Source organism: Oncorhynchus keta, chromosome 35 (genome assembly GCF_023373465.1).
Source record: "Oncorhynchus keta strain PuntledgeMale-10-30-2019 chromosome 35, Oket_V2, whole genome shotgun sequence".
NCBI classification, from domain to species: Eukaryota; Metazoa; Chordata; class Actinopteri; order Salmoniformes; family Salmonidae; genus Oncorhynchus; species Oncorhynchus keta.
The window spans coordinates 67,933,146-67,946,431 of NC_068455.1; the positions used below are offsets into that span (position 1 = coordinate 67,933,146).

Below are 13,286 nucleotides of genomic sequence, written 5' to 3' on the forward strand. Positions count from 1 at the left end.
AGTCAGTCTCATTGACGTTAAGCTCTATGTTATTGTGTTTGATCAATGTTGCTTCAATGATTTTATTGTTTAATCAACGTTGTTCCACCGTTGTTATTGCGTTGCAGTGAGCCTGTGTGAAGCCATGAAGAAGAAAAGGGAATCTCCCATCGTTCAGGGCATCGGTGACATCATGCTGGCCAGGGTGAGTTGAACTAGCTAATCATATCATCCCAGTCCCGTGTGGCTCAGTTGGTACAGCATGGTGCTTGTAACGCCAGGGTTGTGGGTTCTATTCCCATGGGGGACCAGTATGTAAATGTATCAACCCACTACTGTAAGTCGCTCTGGATAAGAGTGTCTGCTAAATGACTCAAATGTCAAAAATGTAATCTCTCCCTCCCTCAGTCTTTGTTTTACTATCCCTTCAAATCAAATGTTATTGGTCGCATATTTCCATATTTAGCAGTGTTAGCATGTTCATCAGTGAGATGGAGTGTTACGCTGTTAGTGGTCAGTTTGAGTGCTCAGCTGTTGATAACAACAGTCCAATAGTTTTCAATCATATGCTTATTGAGTGAACCGAACATTAGGAACACCTTCCTAATATTGAGTTGTACCCCCCCTTTGCCCTCAACAGACTCAATTTGTCAGGGCAGGGACTCTACAAGGTGTTAAAAGCGTTCCACAGGGATGCTGGCCCATGTTGACTCCAATGCTTGTGTGGTGGACCATTCTTGATACACACGGGAAACTGTTGAGTGTGAAAAACCCAGCAGCGTTGCAGTTCTTGACACAAACCGGTGCGCCTGGCACCTACTGCCATACCCCGTTCAAATGTACTTAAATAGTTTGTCTTGCCCATTCACCCTCTGAATGGCACACATACACAATCCATGTCTACTTGTATACTGGAGCCTCAGAATGGAAGGAGTTGCCTCTGCCCATAAAAACAACATCCTCTCTGGGCAGCTTTAAACATATGTTTGATGTCTTCTGTCTTCCCATATGAATAACCCCTATGATGTAACTGGAATGATGAGATGGAGGTTCTTCTTCTCTGTTGTTGTTGTATTATTTCACTGCCATACTGTGTTGGATCTTGTCCAGTAGTCATCTTGTCTCAAAAGGACCACAATAGAAATAAGTCCCAGACTGTATTGTGTGTTATCCTCAATGATTTTATTCATGTGCACGTATGGCTTTTTCAAGTTTTATGTGTGCTTGTTTTTTTAAATGGTCAAATTAATAAACTAAACTAAAATCCATGTCTCAATTGTCAAAAAGGCGTAAAAATCCTTCTTTAACCTGTTTCCTCCCATTCATTTACACTGATTGAAGTGAATTTAACAAGTGACTTCAATAAGCGATCATAGATTTCACCTGGTCAGTCTGTCATGGACAGAGCAGGTGTCCTTAATGTTTTCTACACTCAGTGTATATTGTGTAGTGTTGTGTTTTGACTGGGATATCAGTGTGTACCTGTGTGTTAGTTTGAGGGCGTGGCGGGGGAGGAGTTTCAGGAGCAGGCGTCCCACCTGTGCAGCCAGCAGTCTCAGGCTCTGGAACTCATTAAGAACAAGCAGCGCAAAGACCCCCGCTTCACACACATCATCCAGGTAACACACACGCATCACCCGGGTAACACACACGCATCACCCGGGTAACACACACGCATCACCCGGGTAACACACACTCATCACCCGGGTAACACACACATCACCCGGGTAACACACACGCATCACCCGGGTAACACACACGCATCACCCGGGTAACACACACATCACCCGGGTAACACACACGCATCACCCGGGTAACACACACGCATTACCCGGGTAACACACACGCATCACCCGGGTAACACACACGCATCACCCGGGTAACACACACGCATCACCCGGGTAACACACACGCATCACCCGGGTAACACACACGCATCACCCAGGTAACACACATACATGCAGTCACAATGGCTTTTCCATGAATTGATTTGATTGTTTGATGGATGTATTGTCAGGAGTGTGAGGCCAGTCCTCACTGTAGGAGGCTGCAGCTGAAGGACATGCTGGTGTCTGAGACACAGAGACTCACCAAGTACCCTCTGTTACTGGACAACATCATCAAACACACAGAGGGTACGTAGGATCCATCATCCGCCTCCATATCTCTCTTTCTCATTTATATAGAGATTCTCTCACACTCATACTCACCAAGTACCCTCTGTTACTGGACAACATCATCAAACACACAGAGGGTACGTAGGATCCATCATCCGCCTCCATATCTCTCTTTCTCATTTATATAGAGATTCTCTCACACTCATACTCACCAAGTACCCTCTGTTACTGGACAACATCACACACACTGATAGTCTGACAGTTTAGCACCAGTGGTCTTCATTAAGTTACTGTTAGATTATATGTTAGTCTTAGTAGTTGGTGATATGTTAGTCTTAGTAGTTGGTGATATGTTAGTCTTAGTAGTTGGTGATATGTTAGTCTTAGTAGTTGGTGATATGTTAGTCTTAGTAGTTGGTGATATGTTAGTCTTAGTAGTTGGTGATATGTTAGTCTTAGTAGTTGGTGATATGTTAGTCTTAGTAGTTGGTGATATGTTAGTCTTAGTAGTTGGTGATATGTTAGTCTTAGTAGTTGGTGATATGTTAGTCTTAGTAGTTGGTGATATGTTAGTCTTAGTAGTTGGTGATATGTTAGTCTTAGTAGTTGGTGATATGTTAGTCTTAGTAGTTGGTGATATGTTAGTCTTAGTAGTTAGGTGATATGTTAGTCTTAGTAGTTAGGTGATATGTTAGTCTTAGTAGTTATGCGAGTAGGTTAGTCTTAGTAGTAATGCGAATAGGTTAGTCTTAGTAGTTAGGCGAGTAGGTTAGTCTTAGTAGTTAGGCGAGTAGGTTAGTCTTAGTAGTTAGGCGAGTAGGTTAGTCTTAGTAGTTAGGCGAGTAGGTTAGTCTTAGTAGTTAGGCGAGTAGGTTAGTCTTAGTAGTTATGCGAGTAGGTTAGTCTTAGTAGATAGGCGAGTAGGTTAGTCTTAGTAGTGTTTTAAGAATAGCTACTGCTTTGAACTAACTGGTCCTATTTGATGTTGTGATATCACTGGGTGTAACGTCTTCCTACAGCTGGCTCCACAGACCTCCCGCCTCTCCAACGTGCACAGGCCTGCTGCCGCGGGATTCTGCAGGCCGTCAATGAAGTCGTCAGGGAGACTGAACACCGGCAACGGCTCAACCAATACCAGCGCAGGCTGGACCCCACGCCACAGTTCAAGGTACCTCCTTTTCCTCTTCAGAGTTTTTAGTATTTTCCTCCTCTTCAAAGTTAGTATTGACCACCTCTTCAAAGTTAGTATTGACCACCTCTTCAAAGTTAGTATTTTCCTCCTCTTCAAAGTTAGTATTGACCACCTCTTCAAAGTTAGTATTGACCACCTCTTCAAAGTTAGTATTTACCACCTCTTCAACGTTAGTATTTTCCTCCTCTTCAAAGTTAGTATTTTCCTCCTCTTCAAAGTTAGTATTTTCCTCCTCTTCAACGTTAGTATTTTCCTCCTCTTCAAAGTTAGTATTTTCCACCTCTTCAAAGTTAGTATTTTCCTCCTCTTCAAAGTTAGTATTTTCCTCCTCTTCAACATTAGTATTTTCCTCCTCTTCAACGTTAGTCTCTTCCTCCTCTTCAACATTAGTATTTTCCACCTCTTCAACGTTAGTCTCTTCCTCCAACACATAGTATAACAGTTTTATTCTGATGATGTCCTCTGTCCTGTCAGAGTCTGGACCTGACCAGTAAGACAATGATCCATGAGGGTCCTCTCACCTGGAAAGTCAATAAAGACAAAACTTTAGGTAAGACCCACAACACTCCACAGATAGAACTGTTGTGCTTTAGATTCTGTTGGCTCCTCTGTCCAGAGCTAAAAGGAATCAGCTGCGAGAGACTCCGGGAGACACTGTCCCAGACATGTATTCCATATGGGAGTCAGTGTTCTGATTCTGCTGTATTGTTGCTTCAGTCACCAGATAATACACTGGGAGTTGAATCATTTGTGCCTTTGTTAACTTTTTGGGTGACTATCTTTGACTTGATTTCTTTTCCCTCCCAGAGATCCAGGCCCTACTGCTGTCAGACCTGCAGGTTCTAAGTTCTAGTGTTCAGTGTTCTGTAAGGGTTCTAACCGTATGGTTCTGGTTCTCCTTCATCTCTCAGAGATCCAGGCCCTGCTGCTATCAGACCTGCTGGTTCTGCTCCAGAGAGGTCCAGACGACCGGCTGCTACTGCGCTGCCCGTCCCGCTGGCTGGGGGGAGGAGGAGGTGGTAGCGGGGACACCAAGGCCTCCTTCAGCCCCGTGGTCCAACTAGACTCCCTCCTGGTGCGCTCTGTGGCCACAGGTAAGAGGTTAGAGGTCAGGGGTTATGGGACAAAGTGCGGAGTGGCCAATGGTTGTGTATAGATGAATCAGTGATCTGGGTTAGATTTAGACAACAGTTTAATGCTGTAACAACAATGTAATAACAGGAAATGGGATCTCAATCATTTTGCAAGATAATGGCTTTATTATCCCTGTGGTGATGATGATGATGGTTTGATTGTGTCTGATTCCCTCAGACAACAAGGCCCTGTACGTCATCAGCACCACAGAGAGAAAGATCTATGAACTGGTAGCGGGGACGTCCTCAGAGAAAAACATGTGAGCACATCTACATCATTCATATCTATACCAGGAATAGAGATTAGTTTACAGATAATATACATGTAGAGTTTCATCAGGATTTTAACCTGCAGCATTTTACTCATCACATGGAAAAGCTTTGGTGGACGTTTTTGAGTGCCATTTTATTTATATTTTTAACAGCTGGAAGGACCAACTTGAAAAGACCATCTCATTGGTTGCTGGCTCCTCACCTTCGACCAATAACAGATCCACACCTATTTTGTGAGTAATCCTTACACTGGCCCGTTTCTAACAATTAACATTGAAGATCTGTAGACTCTGATAGCACTGCAGACCATTCGCTATAGTTGTCTTAAGCAGTACTGATTCCATCTCATTGATCTCTCTTCTGTCTTCTCACTCATTCCTCACCCTCTCTCTCCTTTACCTCTCTCTCCTTTATCTCTCTCTTCTTTATCTCTCTCTCAGCTCCCCAAGTCTTGGCAACGCTTCCCCTGTCTCAACTGGCAGCCATGTCTATCAATCAGGTGAGAAAAATTGTGTTAGTAAGGAAGTGTATGTTTTTGGAGTGGATTATAGTGACTACAGATATAAATATTTATTTCTGTAGGATATTTCTGTACAGTAATATTCTCTATCATTCCCCAACTCTGCTCTGTCTTTCATCACATTGATGATCTTTAATCTCCCTAGACGACTCGATGACGGAGCAGGTCGTTTTCATGGAGACGGACTCCCCTAACGATGAGGATAACGAGCTCGCACGCACCACACCAACGGACCAATCAGGAGCTTTCTTCTGCGGGGAGGGGCAGGACTACGTCAAGCGACGAATTGGAGTAGCAGAGGCAGCTCTTGAAGACGGTGAGAAAGCAACAAGACTTGACTTGAACATATTAAAATATTATTTTGTATACGTATGTACTAGCGTCACTAGAATGTGTTTGGTTGAGAATCGACTTTCCACTTATTCAATACCACTTTTCTGCCTTTTCAGTGGAGACGCTAAGGCAGCTGATTTTCCGCGACCTGGAAGATGGGTGGAGTCACGGCTCAGATGGAAAGCCCACAAACGAGGCAGCCAATGAGAGGAGCCCGTTCAATTACCACCAGAGGCCGCTGTCCTCTGAGACTCTCCTTGGCGTCAGTCCCAGCCAATGGGAGGCTGAGCACGCAGAAGCCCCGCCCTCGGAGGTGGAGTGCCCCAGTGTGCATGTTGTGAGGAAAGGTAAACGAGGACAGAAGATTTAGACAGTAACCTAATATTGTTGTCCATTTTCATTAAATTACTGCTTGTTTCTTTGTGGAGCTACGTTGGTGTCTAATATGATCAAATGAAGTCAGACTCTACAGAATGACATCTGAATGTTTGATAATACACACTCCACCCATACCTTCTGCATGGTCACACTCCACCCATACCTTCTGCATGGTCACACTCCTCCTTTACCTTCTGCATGGTCACACTCCTCCTTTACCTTCTGCATGGTCACACTCCACCCATACCTTCTGCATGGTCACACTCCACCCATACCTTCTGCATGGTCACACTCCTCCTTTACCTTCTGCATGGTCACACTCCACCCATACCTTCTGCATGGTCACACTCCTCCTTTACCTTCTGCATGGTCACACTCCACCTTTACCTTCTGCATGGTCACACTCCACCCATACCTTCTGCATGGTCACACTCCACCCATACCTTCTGCATGGTCACACTCCACCCATACCTTCTGCATGGTCACACTCCACCTTTACCTTCTGCATGGTCACACTCCTCCTTTACCTTCTGCATGGTCACACTCCTCCTTTACCTTCTGCATGGTCACACTCCACCTTTACCTTCTGCATGGTCACACTCCACCTTTACCTTCTGCATGGTCACACTCCACCCATACCTTCTGCATGGTCACACTCCTCCTTTACCTTCTGCATGGTCACACTCCACCTTTACCTTCTGCATGGTCACACTCCTACTTTACCTTCTGCATGGTCACACTCCTCCTTTACCTTCTGCATGGTCACACTCCACCTTTACCTTCTGCATGGTCACACTCCACCTTTACCTTCTGCATGGTCACACTCCTCCTTTACCTTCTGCATGGTCACACTCCTCCTTTACCTTCTGCATGGTCACACTCCTCCTTTACCTTCTGCATGGTCACACTCCACCTTTACCTTCTGCATAGTCACACTCCACCTTTACCTTCTGCATGGTCACACTCCTCCTTTACCTTCTGCATGGTCACACTCCTCCTTTACCTTCTGCATGGTCACACTCCACCTTTACCTTCTGCATGGTCACACTCCACCTTTACCTTCTGCATGGTCACACTCCACCTTTACCTTCTGCATGGTCACACTCCTCCTTTACCTTCTGCATGGTCACACTCCACCTTTACCTTCTGCATGGTCACACTCCTCCTTTACCTTCTGCATGGTCACACTCCACCTTTACCTTCTGCATGGTCACACTCCACCTTTACCTTCTGCATGGTCACACTCCACCTTTACCTTCTGCATGGTCACACTCCACCTTTACCTTCTGCATGGTCACACTCCACCTTTACCTTCTGCATGGTCACACTCCTCCTTTACCTTCTGCATGGTCACACTCCACCTTTACCTTCTGCATGGTCACACTCCTCCTTTACCTTCTGCATGGTCACACTCCACCTTTACCTTCTGCATGGTCACACTCCACCTTTACCTTCTGCGTGGTCACACTCCTCCTTTACCTTCTGCGTGGTCACACTCCTCCTTTACCTTCTGCGTGGTCACACTCCTCCTTTACCTTCTGCGTGGTCACACTCCTCCTTTACCTTCTGCGTGGTCACACTCCTCCTTTACCTTCTGCGTGGTCACACTCCTCCTTTACCTTCTGCATGGTCACACTCCTCCTTTACCTTCTGCATGGTCACACTCCTCCTTTACCTTCTGCATGGTCACACTCCTCCTTTACCTTCTGCGTGGTCACACTCCACCTTTACCTTCTGCGTGGTCACACTCCTCCTTTACCTTCTGCGTGGTCACACTCCTCCTTTACCTTCTGCGTGGTCACACTCCTCCTTTACCTTCTGCGTGGTCACACTCCTCCTTTACCTTCTGCGTGGTCACACTCCTCCTTTACCTTCTGCGTGGTCACACTCCACCTTTACCTTCTGCGTGGTCACACTCCACCTTTACCTTTTGCGTGGTCACACTCCACCTTTACCTTCTGCGTGGTCACACTCCTCCTTTACCTTCTGCGTGGTCACACTCCACCTTTACCTTCTGCGTGGTCACACTCCTCCTTTACCTTCTGCGTGGTCACACTCCTCCTTTACCTTCTGCATGGTCACACTCCTCCTTTACCTTCTGCATGGTCACACTACACCTTTACCTTCTGCATGGTCACACTACACCTTTACCTTCTGCATGGTCACACTACACCTTTACCTTCTGCATGGTCACACTCCTCCTTTACCTTCTGCATGGTCACACTCCTCCTTTACCTTCTGCATGGTCACACTCCACCTTTACCTTCTGCATGGTCACACTCCACCTTTACCTTCTGCATGGTCACACTCCACCTTTACCTTCTGCATGGTCACACTCCTCCTTTACCTTCTGCATGGTCACACTCCACCTTTACCTTCTGCATGGTCACACTCCTCCTTTACCTTCTGCATGGTCACACTCCACCTTTACCTTCTGCATGGTCACACTCCTCCTTTACCTTCTGCATGGTCACACTCCTCCTTTACCTTCTGCATGGTCACACTCCTCCTTTACCTTTTGCATGGTCACACTCCTCCTTTACCTTCTGCATGGTCACACTCCTCCTTTACCTTCTGCATGGTCACACTCCTCCTTTACCTTCTGCATGGTCACACTACACCTTTACCTTCTGCATGGTCACACTCCACCTTTACCTTCTGCATGGTCACACTCCACCTTTACCTTCTGCATGGTCACACTCCACCTTTACCTTCTGCATGGTCACACTCCTCCTTTACCTTCTGCATGGTCACACTCCACCTTTACCTTCTGCATGGTCCACCTTTACCTTCTGCATGGTCACACTCCACCTTTACCTTCTGCATGGTCACACTCCTACTTTACCTTCTGCATGGTCACACTCCTCCTTTACCTTCTGCATGGTCACACTCCTACTTTACCTTCTGCATGGTCACACTCCACCTTTACCTTCTGCATGGTCACACTCCTACTTTACCTTCTGCATGGTCACACTCCTCCTTTACCTTCTGCATGGTCACACTCCTCCTTTACCTTCTGCATGGTCACACTACACCTTTACCTTCTGCATGGTCACACTCCTCCTTTACCTTCTGCATGGTCACACTCCACCTTTACCTTCTGCATGGTCACACTCCTACTTTACCTTCTGCATGGTCACACTCCACCTTTACCTTCTGCATGGTCACACTCCTACTTTACCTTCTGCATGGTCACACTCCTACTTTACCTTCTGCATGGTCACACTCCACCTTTACCTTCTGCATGGTCACACTCCTCCTTTACCTTCTGCATGGTCACACTCCTACTTTACCTTCTGCATGGTCACACTCCACCTTTACCTTCTGCATGGTCACACTCCACCTTTACCTTCTGCATGGTCACACTCCACCTTTACCTTCTGCATGGTCACACTCCTCCTTTACCTTCTGCATGGTCACACTCCTCCTTTACCTTCTGCATGGTCACACTCCTCCTTTACCTTCTGCGTGGTCACACTCCTCCTTTACCTTCTGCGTGGTCACACTCCTCCTTTACCTTCTGCGTGGTCACACTCCTCCTTTACCTTCTGTGTGGTCACACTCCTCCTTTACCTCCTGCGTGGTCACACTCCTCCTTTACCTTCTGCATGGTCACATTCCTCTGTTAGATTCAGTTGATCTGGTTTTCGGATCTCATTCTGTCTGTCACACTCTCATACAATATCACCTCTTTCCACTTACACTCACTCTTTCACTCCATCTGTCCTCAGCAGTGGTTGCGGGCTCCCCTTCTATCCCTGATGACATCACTGAAGATGCCACCCTCCACTCTGACCAATCACCTGAGCCGAGAGGCGAGGCCAGTGTACGGGGTAATGCTCCAGTCGTCAGTCTAGTTGTCCTCTTCAAACCTTCATGAATATCTTCCATTAGGTCCAAGTCTCTCTGTCTGAGGTTTGTGACTACTACACCAGAGTCGTGTCCAGAGAACTATTTTGAAACGCAGATCGTATGGTTCTGCCTGAATTTGTCCAATAAGAACACTCACTTTCGTTTTTCCATTTTTTTAAACGTTTTCCAATTCATACCTACTGAACACAACCCTCTAGCTGCATACTATAAGATTTCACAGTTGTAGTGTCAATTTAACATGGAGATTGACTTTTGTTCCCGCGGGTGCTCATTGCAACTCTGTAAACCCACTGTGCTGCAGGAAACGTGTTCTATCTGGCGATGCCTACAGAGCAGGGAGAGGGACTGCTGGACGAGAGTCACACAGATGAGGTCAACGACCCCCCCACCCCGACCACCACTGAACTTCCTGATCTGGAACAGGAAGTGATTTCATCGCCCGTACAGACTCATGAGAAAGAAGGGCAGGTCGCTTCCATCATGTCTGCGGACAATCAATCGGAGAGGGGAAATCTGAGTCGGCAGGAAGGGCAGAGTCAATCACAAAAGAGCCTCCAGAGCCATATAATCAAAAACGTGGATGACATTTTCCACACCATCGAAGAGTTGATGAGAAAGCTGCACCAGCTGAGGGTAAGGCGTTTTAAACACACACACACACACTTGGACGTTGTTTCCATGCTAATCTTTCGTTGTCGTTTTCTCCCCTCATAACCCCCTCAGGACATAGAGACAGCTCATCACCAGCTCCTGAAAACACTGAGAGAGCCGCCTGTCAATCCAGAGTCTGGTGACCTCTTTCATATCCAGGCAACCGTCGTCAGGACACCGTTTCTGGACCGGGACCCAGGGGACGGTGAGTTCAGGGGTTAGATAGAAGAGGTCAGGGTCATACAGAAGAGGTTTTGTGGAAAGATTTGGTCTGGATACCACATTTCATAAAGGCATTTCTTAAACCTTCAAATTCAATATGGACCTTTCTGGTTGTTGGTTTGTGTTTGTCTGTGTTTACATCAGTTCTGTTATTGACATCTCTCTCTCTCTCTCTCTCCCTCCAGGAAAGGAGGCGAGCCCAGCAGAGCCAGCCAAGCTGAAGATCCTGTCCACTGGATTCTAACGTTGTCATTTCAGCGTGGACTTAACAGACTTACTCCCACCCTGCCGTAGACATACGCACACGCACACACACACTGATGGACTGGGACCCCAACCTTTACCCCCTAACCCCCTCTCACACCCCTCACCATCAGCCCAATCCCAGCACGCACTGCTCATGGGAGCAGAATCCAGGAAGTACCGGGGTGTCGTTGGCGTTGCCCTGGGAGACCAGGAATTGATGCAGGACTGATGCCCCTGCCCCCTGACACCCAAGGGGCTGCCCCCAGCATGGAGTTAGGGTGAACTCTGACCTCTGCGGAGCAGGAAAGAGTCCTGGGACGAGAGGATGGACAGATGAAGGGGGGAAATGGAGAGAAGCAGTGATGAAACAGTTGTGTGAAGAAGCAAAGAGAGTACAAGAAGTGAGAGGAATCTAAATTGAGTAATGTCAAGGATAAAATGTTCAATGGAATGAATAAGGTTGTCAGCATTGGAAGGAGAAGTTAGTATACTTTGAAAAGAACACTGGGTTCAAGGGAGAGAGTTGAGAAGTGACTGATGTTTTGACAAAATAACGACTGGACAACTGAAGGAACCCGGCACTTTACCCACAATGCATCCTCTGTCATGTATCCATACGCCAAAGCTGATTGGATTGGTGAGGGATAGGACACTGGACAGATCACCGGCTCTATTGGGAGTCAAAGCTGCACCTAGTTTGAGCCAAGATGGCAGTTCTTTACCGCTGGTTGCTTTACAGTATAGTATGCCTGCCATGGAGGCTGATCGAAGGACTGACTGTGTTATGTATCTATATATTCAGGTTTATTGCACTGGGCCAAGAGGAAGGAAGGAAGGAAGGAAGGAAGGAAGGAAGGAAGGAAGGAAGGAAGGAAGGAAGGAAGGAAGGAAGGAAGGAAGGAAGGAAGGAAGGAAGGAAGGAAGGAAGGAAGGAAGGAAGGAGATCACAACATGCACAGTCCTCATTCATCCATAAAATCATTCATGTTATGTGATACATATGTTTGATAATCACACAGGAGAGAAACGCCATGAAGGAAGAGGTGTGTTGTTGTTAAGGGATAACCAAGATGGTGGTCGGTCAGTCATTCTGACGTATGCAGCAAGTCCTGCATGTATGTACAGCTGCTAAGCTACGGGATGGGTTGTCTGTAGCGACAACATCTTCCCGGTGACCTCAGTAACGCGCCGTGGTAACACCACTACCGCACTGTTCTCTACTGAAGGGCTGTTGTCTCGTCTGCAGCGCTACTCCTAGACATACAGCGATGACCACTACGAAAAAGGATACATGTTCAATGAATGCACAGATGTCTATCATGTCGTCATCGTTTCCTAAAGAACGCTCTACTGTATTGTGTGTGTAATACTGTGTGTAATACTAGTGTTTGCTGTACTGGCACAAAAAAAACATGAAGGGATGTTCCTTCATACAGAGTGGCATAGGTTTGGACTGAAAGACACCTTTTGCACAGACGACTTGTATTCATTGGGAGAGGAAGTCTGTTAACCCTCTAAGTGTGTGGTCAGCGTACGATATATGTGTGTGTGGTCAGCGTACGGTATGTGTGTGTGTGTGTGGTCAGCGTACGGTTTGTGTGTGTGGTCAGCGTACGATATGTCTGTGTGACACTACAGTGTGTGTGTGTTGTCAGCATACGGTATGTCTGTGTGACACTACAGTGAGTGTGTGTTGTCAGCATACGATATGTCTGTGACTAAAGTGTGTGTGTGTGTGTGTGGTCAGCGTACGGTGTGTGTGTGTGGTCAGTGTACAATATGTCTGTGTGACACTACAGTGTGTGTGGTCAGTGTACAATATGTGTGTGTGTGTGTGTGTGTGTGTGTGTGTGTGTGTGTGTGTGTGTGTGTGTGTGGGGTCAGCGTACGATATGTATGTGTAACACTACAGTGCGTGTTGGGGCTCCAGAGGGGATGCAGATTTTTCGTTTACCTTGGCATGGTGGACGATTCCAGACTCTTACTTTCATTCTGTCTCTTAGCTCAACATTTGTTTACCCAACTCTTTTGAGTTAGTTATTTTTCTTCTGGTCTTTTGTCTGTGTTTTTCCTACATTTCTGTCTTGAGTTCTCTAACCATCTCTCTCGTTTAGAGGTTAGAACTGATGGTTCCTCCCTTTGTCAAACCGCTGCACAACAAACTAGGGCATACACATGTCTTTAATGATCCTTTTCTCTTTTAATCTCGTTCACTTATGTAATATAGAAATCACAATCTTGTATTTTTCCTGGAAAGCCTTTGTCCTTTCTTTTGATTTTATTTTTGTAGATACGAAAAAAAGTGTACATTATTTTCTCTCACGTTTGAATAAATGGTGCGGTTGTTAGCTGCGAAGAAGGAAAATTAA

The 13,286-nt window shown here is 46.3% G+C and overlaps 1 protein-coding gene and 1 long non-coding RNA gene across 18 annotated transcripts in view; one reads left to right on the forward strand and one right to left on the reverse strand.

Moving 5' to 3' along the window:
• The window catches only part of LOC118369183 (rho guanine nucleotide exchange factor 11-like), a 35,867-nt gene extending 22,581 nt beyond the window's left edge, over positions 1–13,286 (forward strand). Inside the window, 15 exon segments of the mRNA XM_052497377.1 lie at positions 108–184; positions 1,473–1,598; positions 1,997–2,114; positions 3,116–3,264; positions 3,763–3,838; positions 4,200–4,382; positions 4,600–4,681; positions 4,847–4,927; positions 5,135–5,193; positions 5,360–5,530; positions 5,664–5,894; positions 9,657–9,758; positions 10,100–10,431; positions 10,522–10,654; positions 10,857–13,286. Of these exon segments, the coding sequence (XP_052353337.1) occupies positions 108–184; positions 1,473–1,598; positions 1,997–2,114; positions 3,116–3,264; positions 3,763–3,838; positions 4,200–4,382; positions 4,600–4,681; positions 4,847–4,927; positions 5,135–5,193; positions 5,360–5,530; positions 5,664–5,894; positions 9,657–9,758; positions 10,100–10,431; positions 10,522–10,654; positions 10,857–10,915 (1,979 nt within the window). The 3' untranslated portion in view covers positions 10,916–13,286.
• LOC127916105 (uncharacterized) lies at positions 6,063–9,674 on the reverse strand. 17 transcript variants are annotated; one of them, XR_008093406.1, is made up of 9 exons: positions 9,219–9,644; positions 8,211–8,412; positions 7,931–8,014; positions 7,685–7,790; positions 6,867–7,628; positions 6,649–6,754; positions 6,397–6,592; positions 6,145–6,228; positions 6,063–6,088 (listed from the first exon to the last, which is right to left on the reverse strand). It is a non-coding gene; the product is annotated as an uncharacterized LOC127916105 (long non-coding RNA). The 17 variants fall into 17 exon arrangements; XR_008093416.1 differs by lacking the exon at positions 6,063–6,088 and having other exon boundaries at positions 6,206–6,592; positions 7,685–7,818; positions 7,875–7,958; positions 8,295–8,322; positions 9,269–9,644; XR_008093403.1 differs by lacking the exon at positions 6,063–6,088 and having other exon boundaries at positions 6,206–6,592; positions 8,211–8,406; positions 9,269–9,644.